Source organism: Caretta caretta, chromosome 3, assembly GCF_965140235.1.
Source record: "Caretta caretta isolate rCarCar2 chromosome 3, rCarCar1.hap1, whole genome shotgun sequence".
Classification (NCBI taxonomy): domain Eukaryota; kingdom Metazoa; phylum Chordata; order Testudines; family Cheloniidae; genus Caretta; species Caretta caretta.
The window spans coordinates 205217365-205242744 of NC_134208.1; the positions used below are offsets into that span (position 1 = coordinate 205217365).

At 41.5% G+C, this 25380-nt stretch overlaps 1 protein-coding gene across 5 annotated transcripts in view; it reads right to left on the reverse strand.

The window, feature by feature from the left end:
- The window catches only part of DZANK1 (double zinc ribbon and ankyrin repeat domains 1), a 34507-nt gene that overhangs the window by 7776 nt on the left and 1351 nt on the right, over positions 1-25380 (reverse strand). For all 5 annotated transcript variants that reach the window (XM_048842473.2, XM_048842472.2, XM_075127263.1 and 2 more), the window contains 13 exons: positions 24872-24996; positions 23934-24087; positions 22864-22981; positions 21544-21640; positions 20579-20703; positions 19023-19105; positions 18457-18574; positions 12153-12266; positions 10807-10899; positions 9197-9319; positions 7797-7961; positions 6866-7094; positions 1958-2061 (listed from right to left, as the gene is read on the reverse strand). In XM_048842473.2, the coding sequence (XP_048698430.2) occupies positions 1958-2061; positions 6866-7094; positions 7797-7961; positions 9197-9319; positions 10807-10899; positions 12153-12266; positions 18457-18574; positions 19023-19105; positions 20579-20703; positions 21544-21640; positions 22864-22981; positions 23934-24087; positions 24872-24980 (1632 nt within the window). In that variant the 5' untranslated portion in view covers positions 24981-24996. The remainder of the gene's footprint in view (positions 1-1957; positions 2062-6865; positions 7095-7796; positions 7962-9196; positions 9320-10806; positions 10900-12152; positions 12267-18456; positions 18575-19022; positions 19106-20578; positions 20704-21543; positions 21641-22863; positions 22982-23933; positions 24088-24871; positions 24997-25380) is intronic.

Genomic DNA, 25380 nt, shown 5'->3' on the forward strand with positions numbered 1-25380 from the left:
GGGCTGGTGCTAAGTAAGCATATTTCTCAGCTGACCTGGCCTCTCTCCCACTTACTTTTGGGCTGCACCATATGGCTACAGAGCCGCAGTGGAGCATGAGTTATGGGCAGCTTGTGCCACCCTGCTCCAGGAAGACTTATCACCGTCGGACAATTGCCACCTGGGTTGTGCCAGTTTGTGCCAGCACATGAGCAGAGTGCTGTATATACAGGGGGGCTAACGTCACCCGCTACTGAAATGCAGCCTGCTGTGGAGAGGAAACGGCACCATTCTGTGGCAGCCACACCATATAAACACTCTATGAAAGTGATTTCAAGAGGAGAAATGGTGTTATTTATAAAATTGAGACTTTAGACAAGTGGCACATAGCTGGTTGGCTTATGAAAGCTGATAAGATAACAATGCAGGTTGGCATCACTGCAGGCTAAGAACTTTATCTATATCTGTAGATATATTCTTCATGAAACATGAAAAAGCATTAATAAAGACCAAATAATGGCATTTGCCTTGAATCAACACTGATACTTTTCTTGGCAGAGGTTTCATTACAGTAGGATGATAGAGGCCTAGAAATTGCAGGAAATATCCCTCCTGGAGATGTTTTCCATATCTTTCCAAACTGCATATGCCTGAACCTTCTCTCAAAGAAAACAAATTGCAATGGACCTGATTCTCATTTCACTAAAGTCACTTTACACCTTCTGGCAGTGTAAAAAGGCTTTAAAATAGACACCACTCACATGCAGGACCCTGCGCAATGTCAGAGAGGTAATAAGGACGTGATGGGATGCCACACCTCCAAAGAGTGGCATATGGCTATGCCATTCCTGCTGCCAGCCACCTGCATTTTCAACTGTTTCTGTTTGGTATGATTTTTGCATTTGTGCCATTGAGAGCAGTCACAGCACGTAGAAGGAACCTCAAATTTCCATCTCCCCAGTATGACCATTTTAGCCATCAATACAGCCCCAGCTAACCATTTTTTAGTGTTGGCTGGTGACATTAAGTCAGCTAATATCCCTAATATGCACAAGCCAAGTGCCTGAGGTAAAAACACATTGTTCCAATAATGGCATAGTTTGTGGCAGAAATAAAGTGTATGACACAAAGTGACCTGCTGCTGTCTACTGGGGAAATTCATCCCTGTGCAGAGGGCCAGCCCAAGGCAAATGCACTACTTATAAGTAGGACTTAAATAGTGCATTGGCCTTGTGCTGACCCAAGGCACAGGGGTGAACATCTGCTCTGGGCTATAATAAAATCAGTTGAATAACACCTCTGCTCTGATAGGTCAGCAAGGCCTTTAAGGTTGTTGTGACCATCTCCCCTAACTTCAGGGGTGGTTCCAAAGAGAATATGTGAGAGAAGGAAGGAAATTATAACTAGAGAGAAAGCAGAAAGAGCTCAACAGCAAACTAAGAAGAAAAAAACACAATAGAATGAAAGAAGTGAGAAAGAGAGAACAAAATGGGATTAGAAAGAGCAAGCAGGAAAAAAAGTAGGACAGAAATAAAACACAGGTAGATGAATCAAGACAATAATTGGCACAGTTATTTAGGCCAGGTCTATACTACAGACTTCTGCTGTGTAGCTATGTCAGTCAGGGCAGGAAGAGGTGTCTGATCCCTGAACAACACAGCTATGCCAGCAGAACCCCCTAAGGTAGATATAGCTCCACTAGCAAGGCTGCACTTTAACCGGCGTCACTTGTTTCATTCATGGGGGTGGTTTTACTATACCCGTACAAAGCGCTGCTTTGTTGGTATGGCTGCATCCACACTAGGAGCACTGTGCTGGTATAGTGCACTGGTATTCCTATACTGGTAAAGCGCTCCTAGTGTAGACACGGCCTAAGGGGCTAATTTTCTAGAAAATAAAAAAGTATTTTGATAAGATTTATTTGCTCTTCAATTGTTCAATCACAAGAAAAATGTTAGGTGCACAAGCTATTTCTTACCTTTCCCATTCGAGGTTCTCCAATCAAAGCCCTGAACTCTGGGTTGTTCTGAGCATAGCTTCTAAGGTGAGCGCAGACATGATCTAACTGTTTTCTCCAGTACCCTAAAAAGTAGGAGTTATGAAAATGAAAATACCCTGTAATTGTCATCAATAACGCTTCCACTGATGTGGTGGAGTAAGTAAAGAATTGTAGATTTTGACCAGGACAAAGAACACTGCGTTTTTCTGTAGCAAATCCAGTTTACCACGGAGGAGGAAGAGAAGCAAGCTGCACCCCATAAAGGGGTGAAATAATACTCTTCCTCTCAGATCAAAAGTGGAGCACTGAGTCATTCCTTCCCAGTGCTCCTCTTGGGATGGAAAAGCTATGTGCTGGCCCATATTCAGTGTTGAGTCTAAAGACTCACGTTAGCCCCGTGTGACAGAGAATGTAAAACAATTTTAGGGGAAAAAAAGTTTGCATTAGTGCAATATTAAGCCGGAGTTATCAGGCATGACTGAACTGATTTTCAGGAAATTTGGCTTGCTTTGTAGATCTCACAGAGAGTAAAAATGAAGCCAGGTCTGAAAACTGCATACACTGTAACAGCGTATAAGGGTTTCCAGTTTGTATTATAAACTGTATTATTGGACAAATACTTTATAATTTCCTAAAGACAAAGTATATTTTAAGGCATAAACAGAAGGAAGTACAGATAAGGATGAGTTTTGACATGCAATTTGTTGGGAATGGGAGGAGTTCTAACAAATCAATATTGGCTCATTAACTCCAGATGAACTGTCTCTGTATTTCCTTCCATAGGGGCCCCTCCACTTGAAATGGACTGAGCTGATACAACTGACAATTGCCTTCTCATCTTTCAGAGCCTTTTTCCAGACCCACTTCTGAGACAACACCTACGAGACATTAGCCAATTGCTAGGTAGCATCTAGGGGGTAACTGGAGACAGTTTATGCATATAGTGTGGAGCTGCCATTAGATGTTCCAGTCCTAACACTGATCTCTCTGCTTGTATATTGCAGGGGTGGCCAACCTGGGGCTCCGGAGCCACGTGTGGCTCTTCAGAAGTTAACATGCGGCTCCATGTATAAGCACCGACTCCGGGGCTGGAGCTACAGGTGCCAACTTTCCAGTGTGCTGGGGGGTGCTCACTGCTCAATCCCTGGCTCTGCCACAGGCCCTGCCCCCACTCCACCCCTTTCCACCCCCTCCCCTGAGCCTGCTGTGCCCTCGCTTCTCCCCCCTCCCCTCCAGCGCTAGATATTATTCATCCCTACCTCAAAAAGCTTGTAGTCTGATAGACGAAGAGCAGACAGAAAACTGGGGAAAGAGATACAGTATACCAGGGGTGGCTAACCTGAGCCTGAGAAGGAGCCAGCATTTACCAATGTACATTGCCAAAGAGCCACAGTAATACATCAGCAGTCCCGCATCAGCTCCCCCACCCTGCTCCCAGTGCCTCCTGCCCACCAGCAGCCCTGCTGATCAGCACCTCCCTGCACCTCCCGATCAGCTGTTTCATGGTGTGCAGCAGGCTCTGGAGGGGAGAGGGGAGAAGCGAGGGCACGGCAGGCTCAGGGGATTGAGCAGTGAGCACCCCCAGCATATTGACTCCGGGGCTGGAGCTACAGGCACCAACTTTCCAATGTGCTGGGGGGTGCTCACTGCTCAACCCCTGGCTCTGCCACAGGCCCTGCCCCCACTCCACCCCTTTCCACCCCCTCCCCCAGGAGGCACTGGGAGCGGTGGGGGAGCTGATGGAGGACTGCTGACCTATTACTGTGGCTCTTTGGCAATGTACATTGGTAAATTCTGGCTCCTTCTCAGGCTCAGGTTAGCCACCCCTGGTATACTGTATCTCTTTCTGTCTGCTCTTCGTCTATCAGACTACAAGCTCTTTGAGGTAGGGGTGAACAACATCTAGCACATTCTGGGTGCCGCCACAATCTAAATAATTAATAAGAAGTCAGAGTAGGATTTATTTTAAATTCTTTTGCAATCTGAATCCATTAATTCCAAGGCAATATTCTGTGTTTAGTGGACAAAAGGATGGAAGGACTTGTTTTAAACCTTAAGTGGCTGTGTATTAGGATCCAGCCAACTTTACTGTAGAGTGCACTTATAGAAAGTACAGAGAGTAAATAAACTGTGGAGAGTACAGAGAGTAAAATAAGCTGTTATATACGTAGATAAAAACAGTCATCCCTGATTTAATATCAGGATGTACAATGGGGCCCAACCCAACGGGGGCCTCTGGACACTACTGCCATATAAATGTTATTTTATTTTATATATATATAAAAGGTCAAAGTATAAACAAAGAAATGATTCTCTAAACATCTTTGCCCTTGAGGAAATCAAGGTAAGGAAGCTTAGAAGAAAAATCAACAAGTTCAAAGGTTGGCCATGTAGAAACTATGGTAAAGCAAAAAGACAGACTGATTGATCATCAAGATAAGCTTTAAAGAAACAAACTAAGAAGGGGTACTCATCTCTACAGGACCCAAAATTGTTCCCCTAATGGCTTCCAAAGCAGAGGCATTTTGCTTTAAACTAAATCACAGACTGCAATAAATACTAATTTAAAGTAACAACTAAACGTTACAACTGGGCTACTACTTTGTGGATGCAATGCCCAGTGAAGTCAGTGATAGTTGCACTAGGTAAAGCCAGGGTTAAATTGGGCCAGGAGCCCATGCCATAAAAATCAAGATGTAAAACCAGGACGCCAGAAATACACTTGTGCGTGCTTGGCTTCACGCTACTTATGTTCGTTATGTATCTTAAAGGATTTCTGGCAGCCTTGACTGAATATCTGAACTCATGTTGTCATTAACCGGTTACACCTAGATCGGACCGATTTACTGTATATTACAGTAAATAAAGGGATGGCTTCTCTGTATATTACAGTAAATAAAGGGATGGCTTCTCTGTGATATTTACTTTGCAAATGCTTTTGGCTACTGTTCAAAACCAACTGAAAATACAACAGAAAAAACAGAGTTCAGATCAGAAAACTGAAACTTCTGTTTTGTTATTTCTCTCTCTCTAAATTGTCCTATACTTGTACATTTTTCCCCTGGAAGCATGATTGTCTATTTAGTGCAGGAGGCTTATTTGTTTAGGGAGGAAACAATTACCTTAATTATTTGGCTTTTTAATTTAGCAATAATGTCATAAATCAAATACAGTTGCATTGAAGAAATGATGTATGTATGTGGCCTGGGTGTCACTGAATGGCTGTGGTTAGTACAAGTGTCTCTGGCCTACGTAGCTTAGCATGAAGCAAGGGTGATGATGTGGAAGGCGAGTCCTGTGGGCTAACAAACAAACTGTTATGGATGTGTGGGACAAAGCCTAGGGGATTCTAATGGAGAACAACCTGCCAGCCACCCCTGCTCTATATTCAGCAAAGGCCTCTGGGGACTCTAACTCTATGTCAGCTGATGAGGTTCAACTGTAATACAAAGCAATTCAAAGCTTCTCCTCAACTTGCCCGTGAAGGGAGTTCTCTTTCACATGGTGAAAGCTGCACTTCCGATGCACAGACACAAAAGTCTTTAGAGTTAAATATTTTCTCAGCCCTATTTTGGGCCAATCCCTTACCTTTATCTGATAACTTCTTTCACATGTTGAGTCAAGTACTCTATTCACTGCAGTGATGGAACTATGAGGAGATTCCTCATTGCAAGGCAGTGTAAAGAGTTATTCCCCAAGTACTGTAATAGGTTAAAAATAAAAAAGCCTCACCTAGATGTTTACAAAAAATTTAGGAAGGCCTGAAAGATGCATTAACCCCTTTTTTTACACTACAGACATATACATCATTCTAACCAGTCCTTTGGTTGGCACACTGAAAAACACCAGTGTTCTAAGAGTTAGGTACTCTACTGAATGGGAGAATAGCTACAGATGGGTGAGCCAGCTGGGTCAAAAATCAACCCACCGAACCACTGCCCTACAATAAAACAATACAATTAGTTGTATTGAGGCTCTAGCTCTTTAAAAGTTAAAATATCCTCTGGGCTGACAGACTGGAACACATCATGAGATTAATGAGGTCAGTGGGAGCTGCTGGGTGTTCAGCACTTTTGAAAATTAAGCCACTTATTTAGGTGCTCAAATATAGCTATAGGAGTCTATCTTAAGGCTTCTTTTGGCCCTAAACTGGAATTTTGCCAGGACACTGGGGCTACGATCCCTAACAGTAAAGGATTTTTAATGACCACAAACTGTCAAGATGTTGGGTTTAAGCTTGTCTATACAGGAAAATTGACCAGAATAGTTATTGCAGAATAATCTATTCTGCAATAGTTATTCCAGAAGAGCTCCCTGTGTGGACACTTTATTCTGGAATAACAGTGCCTTTTTCGTTTAATTTGTTTCCACAGTTTATTCTGCAATAACTATTCAGGTCAATGCTCCTGTCCTCCCTTATATATTTTCCAAAAGACAGCGCCTCCAGCAGCACTAAATGCCACTATTGCCAGAAAGACTAAGAACACTGATTATATGAACATCACTTTCAGACAAAACCTGAGTTTTCCTTGGTAGTCTCCAATCCAAATACTGACCAAGTCTGACACTTCGCTTGTGAGATTTGATGACATCACAGTCAAATAGTAAAGCTGCACAAAGGCCTTATAATATAATTCTCGTGCATTCTGTGAAGGCTTGCTGTGCTTTAGAGAATGGCTGCAGTCTCAGATCAAAGCACCAGACACAGGGTATACAGTTATTAGTGGGAAGAGAGACCAGAGTAATGATGTAAAAGAGTGGCTTTTCAAGGGATTATTCCACAGAGGACCCGTTTTAAAACAATACAAGGTAAAGTACTGTAGTTTTGTTTCAGAACCAGAGGAAGTTTTCCTTGCTGACCATGTGCAATCATGAACTATTTCTAACCTCTTCCAGGACTAATGGCTGTGAGCAGGGGCTTGCGATCACTCATCTTATCCTGTTTTTCTTTTTGAGAAATCAGCTCAAGTTCCTTCTTCTCCAAGAGTGTGCTGGATGGGTAGAACAGGCCAATGGTCTGGGTTCCTTTGTCTTTTCTTTCTGTTATATCTAGCCTTGACTTTGGTAATGAAACAACCAGAGGCTCCCAGGCAGCTCGAGTCTGTAATCCTTTATCCTATTGGGAACGATCAGTGCCCAGATGATAAAAGTGATAATAAAGTGTAATTAATAGCTATATAACTTTATACAAGAAAAAAAAATCACCAAAAAAGGAAAGAAACTATGTCTGTAAAAACAACCCTAGAATGAAAAAAAGTAATCAGAGATGCAAACTGTTTAAAGGAAGAATTTTAATAATGCCCAATTACAGTTAACATTTGGGAAAAATGCCACCCTCACATATCAGAAATACTCAGAAAAATCCATGCAACCTATTTCTTGTAAACAGAAATGGACTTATGTTCTAATACCTTACATTTGTGCTTGCTAAGTATTACGGTCTTCTCTTAAAATATATTTTTTTAAAACAACGTGGCATATGCATTAATCAAAGAAAACCTTAAATTAGCCAGATATAATTTGTGAGTGGTTGTGTCAGAACCAGATAAAAGTACTTAAAGAGCAAACACTTTAAGGAGAGATGGATTGCTTCTCATTTTGCTATACGTAATAATGATTAGGGATGAATAAATATCCACAGTAAACAATTCCCTCAGTGAACGTATGTAAACTCTTTTTCTGCTCACAGAATGCTTGCAAGCAGAACATGGTATCCTCAGATGGAAGAAGTCTATGGAGTTACACCAATTTATACCAGTTGAGGATACCAGTCTCTCTACTGTGGGCTCAGCCTCGTTTGTGACGTTATGTGACTTACCTCAGAAAACACAAAGGTATCTCCAGCACCCAATAGCATGCTATTCTGAGAGCCCAGTCTTGATGGAGGCTCAATATAAACACCACAAGATCCACAGAATCTAGCATATGGGTGGTTGCTTGCACCACACTTGAAGCAAGTGAAGTAGCTTGGAGGAGGACCTGGCTGAAAAGTACAATGGAACTGTTGTCACCATAGGAGCACATAAATATATAGCACAATGGAGATCTATCTTCTTGTACTCCCAGAAATAAACTACCAATCAGACCAACCAGTATGAATTTAGAGAAACTAGAGTAATAGTGGTTACAATTGTTAGACTGGTGACTTGGTTGCCAGTTCTAAACCAGGCTCACACCCTGACAAAAGCCAGACCAAATATACAGCTCATCACCGTCAACTGTGGCTGAACCAGGCCATGCAGAGGTAGGGTTTTGCAGATGGAATCAGCAACTACATAGGTTAATTTTTAGGCCTACCAACCTTAAATTATTGATATCAAATGCACTTTTAAAATATTATTCTCCTCTTGGAAACCCTGTCATCAGTACTGTGGAGCTCTGGAACGTCAAAGCATCTCAGTTAATATTCTGTTCAATGGTATTCCTCCCCAGGCCCTCTCTCTATGAAGACCCATGATTTCACTTTCACCTTGCATCCGACGAAGTGGGTATTCACCCACGAAAGCTCATGCTCCAATACGTCTGTTAGTCTATAAGGTGCCACAGGACTCTTTGCCGCTTTTACAGATCCAGACTAACATGGCTACCCCTCTGAAGCATGATTTCACTGGCATATATAGCAAAGTTTCTAATTTTTATAAAAAAACAACGAGGAGTCCTTGTGGCACCTTAGAGACTAACACATTTATTTGGGCATAAGCTTGTGTAAGCTTATGTAACACGGCTACCACTCTGAAACCTGTCTAATTTGTATGTGGCCCTAGAAGATACAGTTTGAACTTCCCTATCCTGGTGGGGGTGAATCTAGCACAAGAAGTTGTAGAAATACATAGAAATATGGTTGCAGAAATACATTACATGGGGACATCTTTACATTGACTATTTTAGGTAAAAACTCCTCTGGTCAGGGAACATGGGTGAAATTCTGGCCCTCTGGAAGGCAATGGGAGTTTGGCCATTAACTTTAATGGGATCACAATTTCATCCTATGTCTTTAATTTCTCTTTACTGAGCTCTGCACATCTATAGCACTTTATACAAACATTAAATAATAACAATATAAAAACATGCCCTAACCCACAAGATTTTTGGAAATGGAGCTATGTAATTGCTTCAGGTCACAGATGAGTAAAACCAGGCTTGTCAACACAAACACCAAATGCCAATGAAACAGAAAGAGAAAACAGTCTTTACAGAAGCCTGAGCCTAAAAGCATACCTTGGCTCCACACCAGTCACAGAAACGAGCATCACAGTGGTTATCACGGCCACATTTTGAGCAGGATATTGTTCTCCCTAGATGACTAGATAAAGGTGGGGGTGTATCTCCACTGAGTGCAAGCTAGTAAAGCAAAACAAGAATTTCATAGGCTACAGTAAAAGAAAACCAAACAGGAAATAAGGGGAGTGCGAAAGCAAGCCAATTTGAAAGCACAAAGCAATGTTCAATCTAAGGGAATGCTCAGACTAAAGCTATTCTTTCAGCAGTGAATTAACACTGGGTTTACTCTGATCTAATGTGGAATTTTCTCATTAAAAGGATACAATAAGATATGTTTTTAAATAGTTTTTTGTGCTTCTAACTTTCCATTATTCATCCTCTGAGAAATCTGACCACAAAACCTTATTTCCTAACATATTTTGTCCTTTCTTAATAGTGCAATTATTTACCTAGAAACATGGCGGCATAAGGAAAATCTGAAATTAAAACAGGCTATGTTGAAAAAACTACATTCCACAATAGAAAATTTGACCAATATTTTTCTTATTTGTTTGCAAGATTCATGTACATCTGAAAATGTTGGCGTGAGTGGAGGGCTGGGGGGATTAGATCACTTGTTTCACATTTATTTTGAGCCCTCATCTTCTATAGTTGTTTCACTGCCAGCAAGCCAGCTCCTCAGTGTAACCCTACTACAATGAACCAGTGAGAGTGCACAATGTGCTTAATTTAAAGCTTGTGAGTAGTCCCACTGAAGTTTCAAGATTACAGGGATTGTCCAGGAAACCTCTACACCCAGGTCCTGGTAGTTTTAGCTAAGATCTAGCATTGTTGTCATAGTGACCAGTAGGCAATGAGATCCAAATTATTACTGTCTTCTCTCATCTCTGTATCTCTCCCTGCTTAGCAAAAGAAAATCTCTTCTTGGGCATTTAGAAGAGATTTTGCCTAAGGGGTAGAAATTAATAACTACTCCACCCAGCCAAATGAACACAGCTAAACTGGAAGATGACACAGACAGCAATCTTAGAGGGAAAATTCACTGTTGTTTCTCTCACCTCTGGACAGAGTCACTGCCAAAAACAAGCATAGTAGTTGTACGCTGATAGGGAATGCAGGAAGTGGACATAATAAAAATAATTAAAAGATCACGAATACACACAAAATTTTAAATTGATAAGAGTGGTCTTTCCTGCTGCAAATACCCATCATTGTTGTCAAGATTTATAGTTTTTAATTGCAATTTAAAAGAGAACTGAACATACACAAGCTTCACTAAATTAAGGAAACTTTGAGTCAAGACCATCACCTTTAACAGACATTTTCAAAGCACCTTTTGGCAGAGACAGCAGCACTGTACAATTGTGGCTCCCGCAAGAGATACAAGAAGGTGTATGATGGGATTTCCAGTATTCTTGCAGAGCTCGGAGCAGGATATTTCAAAGGGAGAGCTGCTAGGTGCCAGAATTCTGTCCTAGGCTATGCAAGAGAAAGCACAGTCCCCAGCACAGGACCAGATTTGGCCCCATGTTTTCAAGAATAAGAAAACTAAGTTCATTCACTGATCTCATGTAACCAAGTGTGACTGTTTTGTACATGAACCTTACCGTCTGTATTTCAGGCAGTCTGCTTTCACAGGTCACACAGTGTTTTATGTGAATAGGATTTCCTGTGCCACACACCCGACAGATTACTTTGCCCTTTAAAATACAGAAAAAACAGACTAATCACCGGATAATTTTAAATTGCAGCCAACAGAATGGTAAGGATAAACCATCTGCTCAACAGGGATTTGAGCCTGCAGAGGTACGCGTAGCTTAGTCCTACAGATGGAGGAACTCCCTCAAGTGTGCACACACAGTGCTCAAATAACTCCTTAATAAAGTTAAGCTACCATGCCCAGCTGCCATGCAGATCTGCAGCTGATGGCAGTGTTGTTGAATTGGCAATACATTTGCCTCAGGGGCTCCAACATCAGTGTTCCCTTCAGGCTGTTTATACACTAGTGCCAATTTGCTTAGTTATACACACAGTTCCTTGCAAACAGTCTATTATTTGCAGGGAAAATCAAAAGAAAGCCACCTTTACCTTTGGGCTACTCTTCCTGGGGAGATCTCACTGGTCAGCCCTGGTTACTGCTACGGAGTGTGAGTTTCCACCAGTGCTAGGAATTATGAGTATGACAAATTCTAGTGTCGACAAGCGTGTCCACACTAGCCATGCTCAACTGGTTTAGGATTGCCGCTCTCTACCTACATTAGGGCTGCTCTAAACCATTTAAAGCGTGGGCTGACGTCTATGACAAATGTAAAAACAACAACGAGGAGTCCTCAGCCAGTGAACATCCTCAGTTCACTTTCTGACAATCCCCATTCCCACAGTTCTTCCTTCAGCAGCCTCCTCCCTTTCCCAGAAATGCCTCCCCAGCCCATCATACCCCATGATAACAAGCTAGCTGAGAATCACCAGCTGAGACTGCATTCTACATCCCACAGGAACCCCCCGGAACCTGTCTCCCCCTCACCCCATCTCCAGTAACTGCTCCAGCTGTGCCATTCTCATAGAATAAGTAATATTTCACAATCAAAAGAGGCAAATAGAATTGTGAGGACAGATTTATTAGAGTTAAAATAGCTATGAGTAAGGTATAAATGCCTAGACAGATCAAATTAACATACTCTATACTGTGCAGAAGAAATGTATCCCTACCTCACTCAAATAGATATTACTGACATATTGTGCTCTTGTACAACATGCTTTGTCATGCTACTGAGGTCTATCTTTAATGACAGCTACTGTTCAATAAATATTTTAAATCCTACTAACTCAAAGTTGCGGCAAGGTAAAGACCCAAAGCCAAATGGAATCAAAACATCTGTGACAAAAAATCGTCTATAGGAAACATACAAAGCTCTAGGTAATTTACTTATTGGTTACATTGATTCTTCATTACCTTTAAGCAGATGCTGGCCTGGGGCTGCAGCTGTGGAGCTATAGGGGCCTCACATACAATACAAGTTGGTGTGTTCATTGGTACCATAGTTCTGCATTCTACACATAGTCCCATCTGTACAAAAGACAACATGATGTTTCTTTATAATGGAAAATTACACTATCACGAAAGTTAATATCAGACTTCACAATATTATCACTTAGCAGAGGGTAAAGCAGTAGGTACAGGGACCTGATATTAGGAAGCACCTACCCTATATATTATTCCTGCTACAAACGGTAAGATGTTGTCATTACTAGGGTTCTTTATAAGACAAATCCTGTAATCCTTAGTCTTTACTCAGGAAAAAAGCCTCACACTGATTCCAGTGGGACATTTACTCAGCATTGAGTCATAACACACTCACAAAGGACTGGCTCCTTTCCTCTGAGATAGGGTGTCAGGGAATGCTAAGGAAAGTACACACTGCAGCACACGGAGCATTACAATGAAATATCTATGGCAATTCACACTGCAGGAAAGTGGAATGAAATTAAGAACAACCACACTGGTTCAGACCAATGGTCCCTCTAGCCCAGTATCCTGTCTCCTGACAGTGGCCAGTGCCAGGTGCCCCAGAGAGAATGAACGGAACAGGGAATCATCAAGTGATCCATCCCTGGTCGCCCATTCCCAACTTCTGGCAATTGCTTCCTAAACACCTAAATCCTGGGCTATGCCCTGAGTAGATAAACCTTAGGCTATGCTTGGAGTAGCCCTCGTGGTTGTGGTGGGGAAGGATTCCTTTCCCCTGACAACATCCTGCCTCTGTAGGGAAGCTTCACAGCTGCTCTTATGGCTGCAACAGTAACACAGTGGGGAAAGGGAGGAGGAAGGGAACATCAGGGACCTCTGACCTCACCCTCACTTAAGCCGCCCCCCCCGGCCCCAGCTGGAGTTTACATTGCACAGGGGTATACCTAGGACATCTATGGGTGCTTCAGGAGAAGGGAAAAGAATCTTCCCTCCAGGCTGCAGAGTGCCATTCTGCAGCACTTATTGCTGCTTTAAGGTTCCAGTAGGCCAGGGAGATGATATGTGCCCAAGGGCCACTTGCACAAGGAGAATAACAGTTGTATGTGCATACTTCCACACATCAGCTGCTCTTGCCATGCCCATAAATTACACCTCCCCCATGAGCCTCGTAGGAATGGGCCCTGTGCCAAACAGGATCTGCTGCAATCCACCCACCATACAAGGAACCATGCGAGTTCCAGAACTTTCTACAGCCATGCAATAGATGGGGCAAGATTTTCCTCAATAATCAAAATAACCAGTGTATAATACACAGTGAATACTAAAAAGTGTCATGAACTATAACTGTCAAAAGGAACTATTCCCATTAGACAAGTGCTCTGCTAAAAAGTGGATTCTAAGCTCCTTGGGGCAGAGGCTGGTCTTCCTATGCCTAGCACAAAGCACCTAGCACAAAGTCCTGATCAAGCCCTCTGGCACCACTGCAATGCAAATAATAAAGATTACTGTTACTTTAGCTGGGGGAAAGGGGAGACAAAGTAGAGACTGGAAACCAGGGCAGGGACGGTTTTTCAGAGTCCCGTAAAACTAAGAAAACAAAAACAAAGGACAAACTCATACAAGGTAAGTTTTGCTCAAAAAATAGATGCCTGAGTGGAAATTTGTAACTTCATTTGTCAACCCATTTATACACATTTTAGAGCTAAATTTTACCCCCCTCAAAATAGTGGTTTCATTGGAATTAATGATGACCTCTAATGTTGCCATTATAAGAGTTAATTCCAGAGTAATGCTGCCATTCAAAAACAAGTCAATCCACATTCTCATCTAGATACCCAGCTCAGCAGATTAAATAAGGAGGCTGCTGCTGTTCTGAAGGCCTGGTGTTTATTTACTATTATTAGAGGAAAACAAGTCCAACACGAGTACTGTACTGACATGTAAGACAGTATTTGAGGGAGAATATTCTCATTTGTTTCAAACAATCTCTCTCTCCTCATATGTGATCTCAGAGATTACAGGATGGGTTCTTACCAGAAGTGTCATAAATATAAAGGGAAGGGTAAACCCCTTTGAAATCCCTCCTGGCCAGGGGAAAGCTCCTCTCACCTGTAAAGGGTTAAGAAGCTAAAGGTAACCTCGCTGGCACCTGACCAAAATGACCAATGAGGAGACAAGATACTTTCAAAAGCTGGGAGGAGGGAGAGGAACAAAGGGTCTGTGTCTGTCTGTATGCTGCTCTTGCCAGAGACAGAACAGGAATGGAGTCTTAGAACTTTTAGTAAGTAATCTAGCTAGGTATGTGTTAGATTATGATTCCTTTAAATGGCTGAGAAAAGCATTGTGCTGAATAGAATAACTATTTCTGTCTGTGCATCTTTTTTGTAACTTAAGGTTTTGCCTAGAGGGGTTCTCTATGTTTTTGAATCTAATTACCCTGTAAGATATTTACCATCCTGATTTTACAGGGGGGATTTCTTTATTTCTATTTACTTCTATTTTTTTATTAAAAGTCTTCTTGTAAAAACTGAATGCTTTTTCATTGTTCTCAGATCCAAGGGTTTGGGTCTGTGGTCACCTATGCAAATTGGTGAGGCTTTTTATCCAACATTTCCCAGGAAAGGGGGGGTGCAAGTGTTGGGAGGATTGTTCATTGTTCTTAAGATCCAAGGGTCTGGGTCTGTAGTCACCTAGGCAAATTGGTGAGGCTTTTTACCAAACCTTGTCCAGGAAGTGGGGTGCAAGGTTTTGGGAAGTATTTTGGGGGGAAGGACGCGTCCAAACAGCTCTTCCCCAGTAACCAGTATTAGTTTGGTGGTGGTAGCGGCCATTCCAAGGATAACGGGTGTAATATTTTGTACCTTGGGGAAGTTTTGACCTAAGCTGGTAAAGATAAGCTTAGGAGGTTTTTCATGCAGGTCCCCACATCTGTACCCTAGAGTTCAGAGTGGGGGAGGAACCTTGACACAAGTCCAACACGAGTACTGTACTGACATGTAAGACAGTATTTGAGGGAGAATATTCTCATTTGTTTCAAACAATCTCTCTCTCCTCATATGTGATCTCAGAGATTACAGGATGGGTTCTTACCAGAAAATACCTGTTGCTTTTCTGTGTCTGTCATTCAGCATTACCCTGCCATGAATCATTTTTTAGGATAATGGGACAAGTGATTTGAATCCCACAACATTACCTATTTTGATCCATGCAGTCTTAACACAGCAGAATCAATGTTACCCATGTAATTATGGTGTACTTATTCCATAGATATACCATATTATTCAAGGTCCCTAAAGTTCTTCTCTTTCCTACTACTGTAACTCTTGTCCAGGCCTTGGTCAGCTCTCATCTGATATAACCTCCTATTTCCTGTTCTCACTGTTTCTTATTTCAACCCCTACAGTCTATTCAAAATGCCACTGCCAAACTTGTTCTTCTCCTGTCACTCTGACCATACCACCCCTTTCACTGGCTTTCCACTCGCATTCATGTCAGATTCAAACTTCGCATCTTTCCCTTCATTCAAGCTGGGCACTGCCTACATCTCTACTCTTATCTCCCACAAAATGTCCCTGTATGTCCTCACACCTTTGTCTTTGCACTGTCTTCTATGCTTCCCCTTGTGCTTGGAACTCCCTCTTCTTCATCAAATCATCTCCACCACAAAGTAATAAGGGTCAAATCCTGGCCCCATTGAAGTCAATGGCCAAACTCTCACTGATCTCAGTGGGGCCAGGAGTTCATGCTAAGTGTCTAATGTAACATTTAAAAGAAAGTGAAATCTACACTTTGTCCGTCATCTGGCATGTGTCTGCATTTATGGCCTCAATATTGCAAACACACACCTAAGTAGCTTTAAGTATGTGACCAGTCTCATTGAAATCAATGGGACTGCTTACATGTGTGAAATTACTTGAGTGTTTTCAGGATCAGAGACTTAGACTATTACTTGTGGCAATGACTATCTCTGTGTTTTGTAGAGGATCAAACATCCTGATTATGCTTAATAGATAAGAAATAGAGCTATACAGAGCTCTAGGCTAAGATTTTCAAAGCCACCTAGTGGATTTAGACACACAATTCCCATTAATTCCAATGGGAATTGTGCATCTAAATCAGCCTCATTGTGTTATTGTGACTATTATATGTGTGAGCAAAATCCTAAAACTGTGACAGAGTGCTAGGAATCAGCACCTATTGAAGCACTATGGTCACTGTTTAATCAATTAGGCCTAGGGGATTAAGAAGAGGAGTTCCTGATGTTCTGATTGGGGCTGGGGAGCTAATGAGCTAATTAGCACATTACGGAGACTGGATAAAAGAGCACAGAAAGGAAGCAAAGGAAAAAGCAAAGCAAGAAAGAGAAGGAGAGGAAGAGTGCAGAAGGAGGAGCCCTCTGGGAGGAGGGAGACAACTTCTCCCCTACCCTTTGTAACAGGGCTAGTAAAGCTGGATAACATAAAATACTGTGACTGCACTAGTATACAGAAGGTGGTGGAGTAAAACACTATAAATGAACTGTACGGTGGTATCTACATGGTGTCCCTCACCTCTGTTTGCCAGAAGCTGGGAATGGGCGACAGGGGATGGATCACTTGATGATTACCTGTTCTGTTCATTCCTTCTGGGGCACCTGGCAATGGCTACTGTCAGAAGATAGGATACTGGGCTAGATGGACCTTTGGTCTCTCCCAGTATGGCCTATCTTATGACTCTCTGAGCAGCTTATGCAAAGAGGATGGGAGAAGTGTGTGCCCCATCAGAGAAATAATTAAACTATACATGCAGTCCATCAAAAGAATAATATTCATTTCCAACTGCAACAAGTTCAACATTAATGATACTGCGGCAATGTCAAAACCTAACTATCGCTAATGGGGTGTGCTCCAGCTATAGTTAAAGTTACCGAAGTAGTTCCATTTTAAAGGCTGTTCCTTAATTACTGACAACTGTCTCAAACTTTCACTTTTCAGGCTGAAATTGTCCAGATCCCGTCTCTGCCTGAAGGCAGAAAGTTAAGCAACAGTTCTGAGAACTAAAAGAGTAAAAAAAATACACTTTTGCCATGATAACATTATTCTTGCAACTCAGTGACCCTGGCTGAGTTATAACCACCTAACAGCACGCGCATGTTTGGTCCATTTTTAATATTTTAAAAAAAATAACAAGCTCACAAAATTCTAAAGGAAGGGGGCTACACTATACTTTGTATCACACTGTATTTTGTATTGTATTAAAATGGATCAGCATTAACTCCCAGGTTTATTTATCCTAAGAAATCCGCTGGGCTCAGTGGGAACTGTACAGTAGCTGATCCTCCATTTTAGCTCCTCCTGCCTGATATATTACCTTGAGACCTGCAGAGGTCAAAACCCAAGACAGTACCTGAAGAGGGGTTTCTTGGGCATAGCGGGAGCGTGATGAAGATCCGTTGCTCTCTAGTTAAGTCACACTCCCTTGTCCAGTCCCACTGACTCTTGTTCCCCATCATGAGCACAAGGGAAGGGTTACAACTGATCCTATACCATTCCCCTTTCAGTATCAGGTTGCTGATAGATTTATGTGTGGACTCTAGTAATTGCATTTGCTTTTCAAGTAGGAGCCATTTATGGAGCTGAAATAAACAAGACCTACTCTTCCCATGGTATTTAACCCTATACATTGCTCACTGAGGCAAAAAAAACTCATGAATAAGCAAAATCTGAAATTGGTTTTGCTAATTCAGTCAGATTTCTGCAGAACCCAAGAGTACAATCCTGGGTGCAGATACGTTCTTGTGGAAGTTACATTGTTTGTTGGCCTGACCAGCTCATGATTGGATACCGCCTCCTGTATGAGACAGAAGGAGCAAAAGTGTTAGTTGCAAAAGCAATTTATTTTCCAATCAGAGCCTGACACTGCTCTCAGTGAAGCCAGTAGAAATGTAAGTATTCGTAACTTTACAGTTTCTGAAGATTTGTTGGTCACTGCAGCTCTAATGGGAATCTATATTTTTGCTCTTTTCTGGCACAGATGAAGAGAAAATAATTTATTTTTCCAGAATATGCTTACAATAACAGATCCCATTAGAAACTTGCCCTGGTCAGCTGAAAGCCACAGGCAAAACAAACCAGAAAGAATTATTATTGTCCCTCCTGTCAAAGTTACTGACCGATATGAAGAATTGCAGAGAGAAGGATTTTCCAACGGAAAGTGTGATGAAAACACAGTTCCCTCAGCAGTAACGTATATAATTTGTGGAGGCTGATTCTCAAAATAGGAGGGAGTTGGTTACAATTTTTTTGCTGACCTGAGTTCCTTCAGGGGGTGGAAGGTGATACCCTGGCACTGGCAGGATAGGAGAACCACATTCTTGACAGAAGCGAGCAAAGGGATCAGATGGGCGAGGAGCTAAGCAATGTGCACACCTAGAAATAACAGCAAACTGGTTGAACTTGTTCTCAATTTGTGCTGCTAAATCCTGCAACCTCCTGTAGTGAAACCCAGCGCAGGGAATCAAAGAGCCTAGACTGGTGAGCACTTACTCACACTCACTGTCTGGGACTACTCCTGGGCAAATGCTCACCAACACGAGAAAGGGCTACATACTGGAATTTTAAACCCAATTCCTCCCCCTCCCCATTCTTTGGGATGTCAGATCACTAATTAAGTTGACATCTCACTATAATAAGACATTATCAGTAAGATACTGTAACATTAAAACAATATGACAACAGCAATCCCCTTTTATTAACCAATGTCCACACTTACCTTCCTCATTTTAGTTTAATTTAACAGCATTGTCCCTTCAATTGTTAAAGCAATTTCTCTGTGATTCCCCTACCACAAACAGCACGGGGGAAAAAAACACCTTACTTGAGGAAGTCTGTTTCCCTCTGGATTCTCATTGTCTGGGTGCTTGTTAGACTTTTCCTGCTAGACACTGCGGAACTAATGAACTGAAATAAAGATGGTTCTTTAAGATAGTGAAACATGCACGGTAAAAATATTAATTTGATTATAAATGACATTACCTATAGGCTGATCTACACTGAAAAGTTAGATTGGCATAGCTACTTTGGCAAGGGATGTAAGAAACCACATCCCTGACCACTGTAGCTAAGCCAACCTAACCCGCAGAATAGATGCAGCTATGGCAGTGGAAGAGAGCTGTCAACACAGCTGACTTCGTTTGGGGAGGTGGCATTCCGACACTGACAGAAAACCCCTTCTCTCAGTCCAGGCTGTGTGTACGCTGCATTAGTCTCCAAGTACATTTACAGTTTAGAGACTATGCCAGCATAACCCCAAAGTGTAGATGCAGCCTACTCCAATGAAGGGGTTTTTTCCCCATCAGTGTAGGAAGTCCACCTCCCTGAACTAAATTAAGTATGTTGATGGAGGTATTTTTCCATTGACATAGCTGAGTCTGCGCTTGAGTATAGGTTAGCATAGCTATGTCTGAGTATGTCTTTTCCACACCCCTGACCATGTAGCTATGTCCACCTAACTTTTCAGTGTAGAACAAGGGCTGGTCTACACTGAAAAGTTAGGTTGACCCAGCTACATCCCCATATGAATGCTTATTGTTCAAGGTAAAACTCACTGCAATTCAGAGGCTTCAGGTAAGGCCTGCTAAACCAGTGAATTTCATCTGTGATCCACAATAAGGACCTCCAGCTCCTGATAAAATAAATGTGAGTCTTACTATTTACTTTAATGAGAGCAGGATCAGATCCTACATTTTAACAATTTCACCTGTATTTAACAAACAAACTACTACTGCTGCAGGTCTATCAATCACTATCGAGTTAGAAAGAGAAACAGTAAGAGTCAGTCATCAATTATTTGCTCTGCCTCATCAGTCTTTACTGATGGCTGAGTTCTGCTTTGGACGGTCCTTGAATTATGTATTACAGGCCTGTCACCACCAGCTTGTTTAAATCAGTACTGTACAGTATAGGCAGAGAAGTGAACTAGATGGAAAAAGGAATGAGGATGACTACGAAAGCTTCAAATATTTTTAATTGTTTAGGGCTCAGTTCTCATCCAGTCCTGCATGGTTGTGCAGGAGAGTAAAGGGATCTCAGACCACCCTGCAGGACTCACTCATCATAAATCATGATCTGGCGGAACAGTAAAGCCCATAGACCTGATATTGACCCCACCAAGCTAGTGCATGGGGAGCAGGAAGGGCCCTCAACCTGCACCCTTTATACACCAGCCAGCAACCATGCTGGTTCTGGAAATGGGCCAACCCAACCAAATTCCCCTGCCTCCAACTGGGTGCAAGGCAGGAGCGCTGGAGGAACTGTGATTCATAGGCCTCTCTCTGACTCACAGCTCCTTTCTGGAGCTATTCCCTCACACTGGGCTGAGAGTCAACTCTCAGCCTGGCCCTTATTGTTTCCCCCAGTAACTGTTTAACTTACCTGGAACTGGTGTGTTGGTGGTGATGAGATGGACTTTTCTCCATAACCTTGTGTTTCCAAATGACCATTCACGAACCGTGGCCCTTTCAAAGACTTGTGGACAGTTCTTCTCTCTAACTCCAAGTCTAAAATTACAGGCAAATTTCATCCCATCATTCCTCTATCATGCACTTCAGAAAAACATGAGATTTGATTAACATTATGACACATGTAATCCCAGGATCACATCCCAACATCTAAGAACAGTTCTCGCCATTTTCGAAAAGGTTATTTGGCAAACAGTTTTCTGGTAGTGGAAATCTATCACAAGTTCCTCACGAATGAAGGGTTTCCTTTTGCATTTTCCCCTAAATTAAGATTTTCTCCTCTCCTAAAACCTCCACCCAAAAGTAAATTAGTGAGCGATGGCATTAGGATCTTATGCTCTTAAGCAGGCTCATTTATCATAGCTATGGAACAATCAGCTTTATTTATAGCATGAATCAAAATCTGAGCTAAGTTTTCATTTTTGCCTTGTGGTATAATCCTGCACTCCTTATGCAGGCAAAACTCTGAAGGCCCTCGACACAATTGTGTCTAAGACATCTGAAACTCCCATTAACTTAAATGTTTGTAGTGTTGTTGTGGCTGTGTTGGTCCCAGGATATGAGATGGTACGAGACAAGACAGGTGAGGTGATAACTATCATTGGACCAACTTCTGTTGGTGGACAGTACAAACTTTCAAGCTTCAAAGAGTTCTTCTTCAGGTCTGGGGAAGGTAACCAGAGTGTCTAAGCTAAATACAAATCGGGACAGATTGTTAAGCATAAGGGGTTCTACAGCACATGGGAACTCACAGAGAATGCTCAGTCTCTGAGATATCTGTGAAATTATCTGCAGTTTCCTGCAGAGAACAGAAAAATACACTCCTACCAACTACTTTCAGTGGGGTTAAGGTCCAATTTGGCTTTAATACAGTCATACCTTGAAACTCTTGGGCTGTATCATTCCAGCTGGATTTGCTTTCCACTTTCACTCCTTTCTTTTTTAATTTTGTGACAGACAGTCCACTTTCCAGCTCCTACGAATACAAAGATTACCTGTCTATAGTCACACATGCACACTCCGTAGAACACTGAATTCAAACACATGCCTGTGCTCAGTCTAGTCATCACTCGCCTCAATTATTGTTGCCTCATCTCCTTCGGCTTCCCTGATAACAATATCATTTCCCTCCAGTATGCCTTAGGGTATGTCTACACTACAGCGCTATTGTAAGGTCTCTCATGTAGCTGCTCTATGCTGATGGGAGAGAGGTCTCCAGTCGGCTTAATTAAACCACCCCCATTAAGTGGCACTAGCTATGTTAGCAAGAGAACGTGTCCCGCCGACAGCTTTTGTCAGGGAAACTTCTGTCAGTCAGGAGGTGTTTTTTTCACACCCATGACCGACAAAAGTTTTACCAACAAAACTGTGTAGACATAGCCTAAAACACAGATGCTAAAATGATCATCCTTCCCTTACCCTAACTACATGGAAACTCCCCTGAAGGGACTTATGAGGTGTCCAGGTCTTTGGGTTGGGAAAGGAAAAGTATGGAAGGAGGAGGATTGTCACTGCACTACCAGACCACCCTCATAATATAAATTTCTTCTTTACCAATGAGATTTGTACCCCGTGGAGATAGAAAGTGGGTGCAATCTCAGCATGTGGTGGAGTGCAAGAACTATAGTAGTGCCAGGCAGTTGCACTTGGTGGTGGTGGTGTACAAGTGGGACCAGATTTCTTGTGCACATTCCCCCCTTGCACACCCAAGCAGCAGGGCACAACCAGGCTCTGAGTAAGAATTTCAAGATTTGGCCCTTTCTGGACTTCTCGTTTTCAGATGGTTAATTTTTCTAATGAGATCAGAACAATCCCAGAGAAAACATTACAGGACACGTTGAAGTGTTATTTCCAAACGAAGTCTCTGTATAAACCTTTCAGTTAAACACAACATTCCCTGAGCACGATGAATGGTAAATGTTGTAAGTTACTAGAAACTGAAACGAAACCATTCTTGCATAATGTCAGCAGCTCATAAGTAAAAGAGATGTATCACAATAGTTTCAATTGGTTGTCCCAATAAAGAACCAACCATTTGAACTTTCATAGATTTCAATACCAGAAAAGATTGAAAACAACAAAGATGGGCAGATAAAGAAATAAAAGTAATGAAACTCTACAGCTACCTGGATTTTGTCTCTCTGTAATAGAATACAAAATGTTATGGTCAAACAGGGATTCACCATTGCTGTAACTTGCCTGGTTGGAGAGGTCTTTCAGAAAATTCTCATCATTATCTTCATCAGCAAAGAGTATGTTTGGTGGCTCATATTCTACCAGAAATACCTTTGTTACAATGGCACTCTCCCTGCAGTCTCTGAAAGTTAATAATCAAAAGGATACAGATAGCTAGAGCACAAAATTATGGGTATTATTAGAAAGGAAATCAGTGGTGAAAATGGGTCGTTTATTGAAACTCCTCCTGCTAGCCAGATTACTATTTCAGCAAGCTGCCATGATCCCTTCATACTCCCAATCAATCAGTGTTTTTAAAAAACGACAGGAATTCTATGTATGATAAAAAATTACCAGTTTAAAATGATGAAAATATGGATAATTTTAATACCTGGTTCCCTTTCATATAAGAAATTCCTGATATACCTTAATCCATGTCCTCTTTCTGTCCTTGTTACTGTACAACTCCCTTGTGGGGGCGAAAAGGTGATATGCTCCACATTATACATAATGCCACATGGAATGGGAGCCCTTACCTCCAAAGCTGAACCACATTCAGCTTGCCATTCCATACCATTCATTATATGTCATTGCTGACATTTGATACCACACACATTCACTGTCCATGCCATTCATTTAGCAGGGGATGAAGAGCTGAGAATGTGTCTTTTCACAATCACAACAATAAAAAATAATGTATGGTCTGGACAGCGATACCAAGAACTATATATAAGCCTTGATTCTGCAAGTCCTTGCCCAGGGAATACACGGTAGTTTCACTCCAGGACACGTATGAGCAAAGGCAGTTTGTCCCTGATCCATGGTTGGGGCCCTAAGCACCACTGCAATACAAGTAATTACTATATAATAATAATAATAAATGTTCTGGCATAGAAGATACTGATGTCCATACAGAGGAATACATGAATATTAATTAGACTGTAAGCTCTTTGGAGTACGGGCTGTCTTTTTGTTCTGTGTTTATACAGCACCTAACACAATGGGGTTCTGGCCCATGACGGGGACTCCTAGGCACTACAGTAATGCAAATAAATTACCATAATTATAATGCAATATAGACAGTTGCTACTTACTTGGTGACTGCCAAAGCTTTTACTGTTATTTTCCCATCAGGTAATCTGATAGGTCCCTTATACTTAAAAGTGTTATGTTCTCCATAGCCAGGTCTCCTAACGAGTTCTGGTTTACTTCCATCTAAAGTGTAATATATAGTGACATCAGGAGTATCTGAAAGACATGAATAAGATAATTACCAAAATTGTATTAGAGCTGTTCAAAAATAAGCCTCACTCCTGTAAATGCTTACACACATGCTTAATTTACTCACATGAGCAACATAAGGATGTGAGTAAGGGATTGCAAGATTAGGGCCATAATGTGTGTTTTGGTTTTTTCCCTTTCCCTCTCTCCTCACAAAATTTGGTGACAAAATAATCACAATTTCATTACAGGCCAGTCATCTTCTCACAAAAAAGTTGCAAAAAGGATATGTGAAAATATGCACAGGTTCTACATGTGGCATGTTCGGATATGAAAAATGATCATGGTTGAAATATAAAAGTTGGAATTTCAAAAACTGAGACTCTTGCTAACAGATAGGGCCTTTTCAGTGAAACGGACCCATGCTATTTTCAAGTACCAGTTTTGCAAAATCACAAAACACAAAATTATCAAATTCTAAGGTTTTCATATTTCATTGTGACTATGGAACAGACACAATAGCACAGAAATATAAGGCCCAGATCCTGCAAACACTGAAAAATTTGAGTTACGTTACACACGAGTAGCCCTATTAGCTTCAACGGGACTAGTCACATGAACGAAATTAAGCATGTGCACGTTTGCAGGATAGAGATGTAAAGGATTAATTTATGCAAGGTATTTATGAAAATAGATTCTCATCAAAATCACGATAAAATGTGAACGCAAACACAGTATCAAAAAGTGAGAGTCAAATGACAAAATAAAAAGAACAGGGTTTATAGAACAGATTTAAAGCTGTTGTTTATACCTGATTTTATTTCTACATGTGTATTTGTGTCTATTTCATGTTTAGCCTTCCCTGGCAGAGGGAGTCGAAGTGGTATAATCTGAGGCACTGACACTGAACCAGCAGTCATTTTTCTTTGTAGTGATCTGAAAAAATAGCAAATGTTTCTTTTAAAATGTAAGAGTAAAGCAGAAATGAATCTTCATGCAATTTCACACCCCTATTCCACCTCCCTGAAAAAAGAGAACATGAGATGCAGTAAATTGTTAATCCTTATAACAATAACATTCTTATTTGTTTTGCTGTCCATTGAACATTTTTTCCTATTGAACCCATCTGAGCATGCTAAAAGCTAATCAAAATTTTGACCAGTTCTGAAACTCTGCAATTTTGGACAGAGTGTGAGAAAAGTACCACTACTTTCATTCCAATCTGATCTTCATTGCACGAGTTTAATTGATCTCTGCATACACAGCTGAAACCAGCTTTGCCAAGGTCAGCCCTGTCCATGAGGTGTCAGTGATACATGC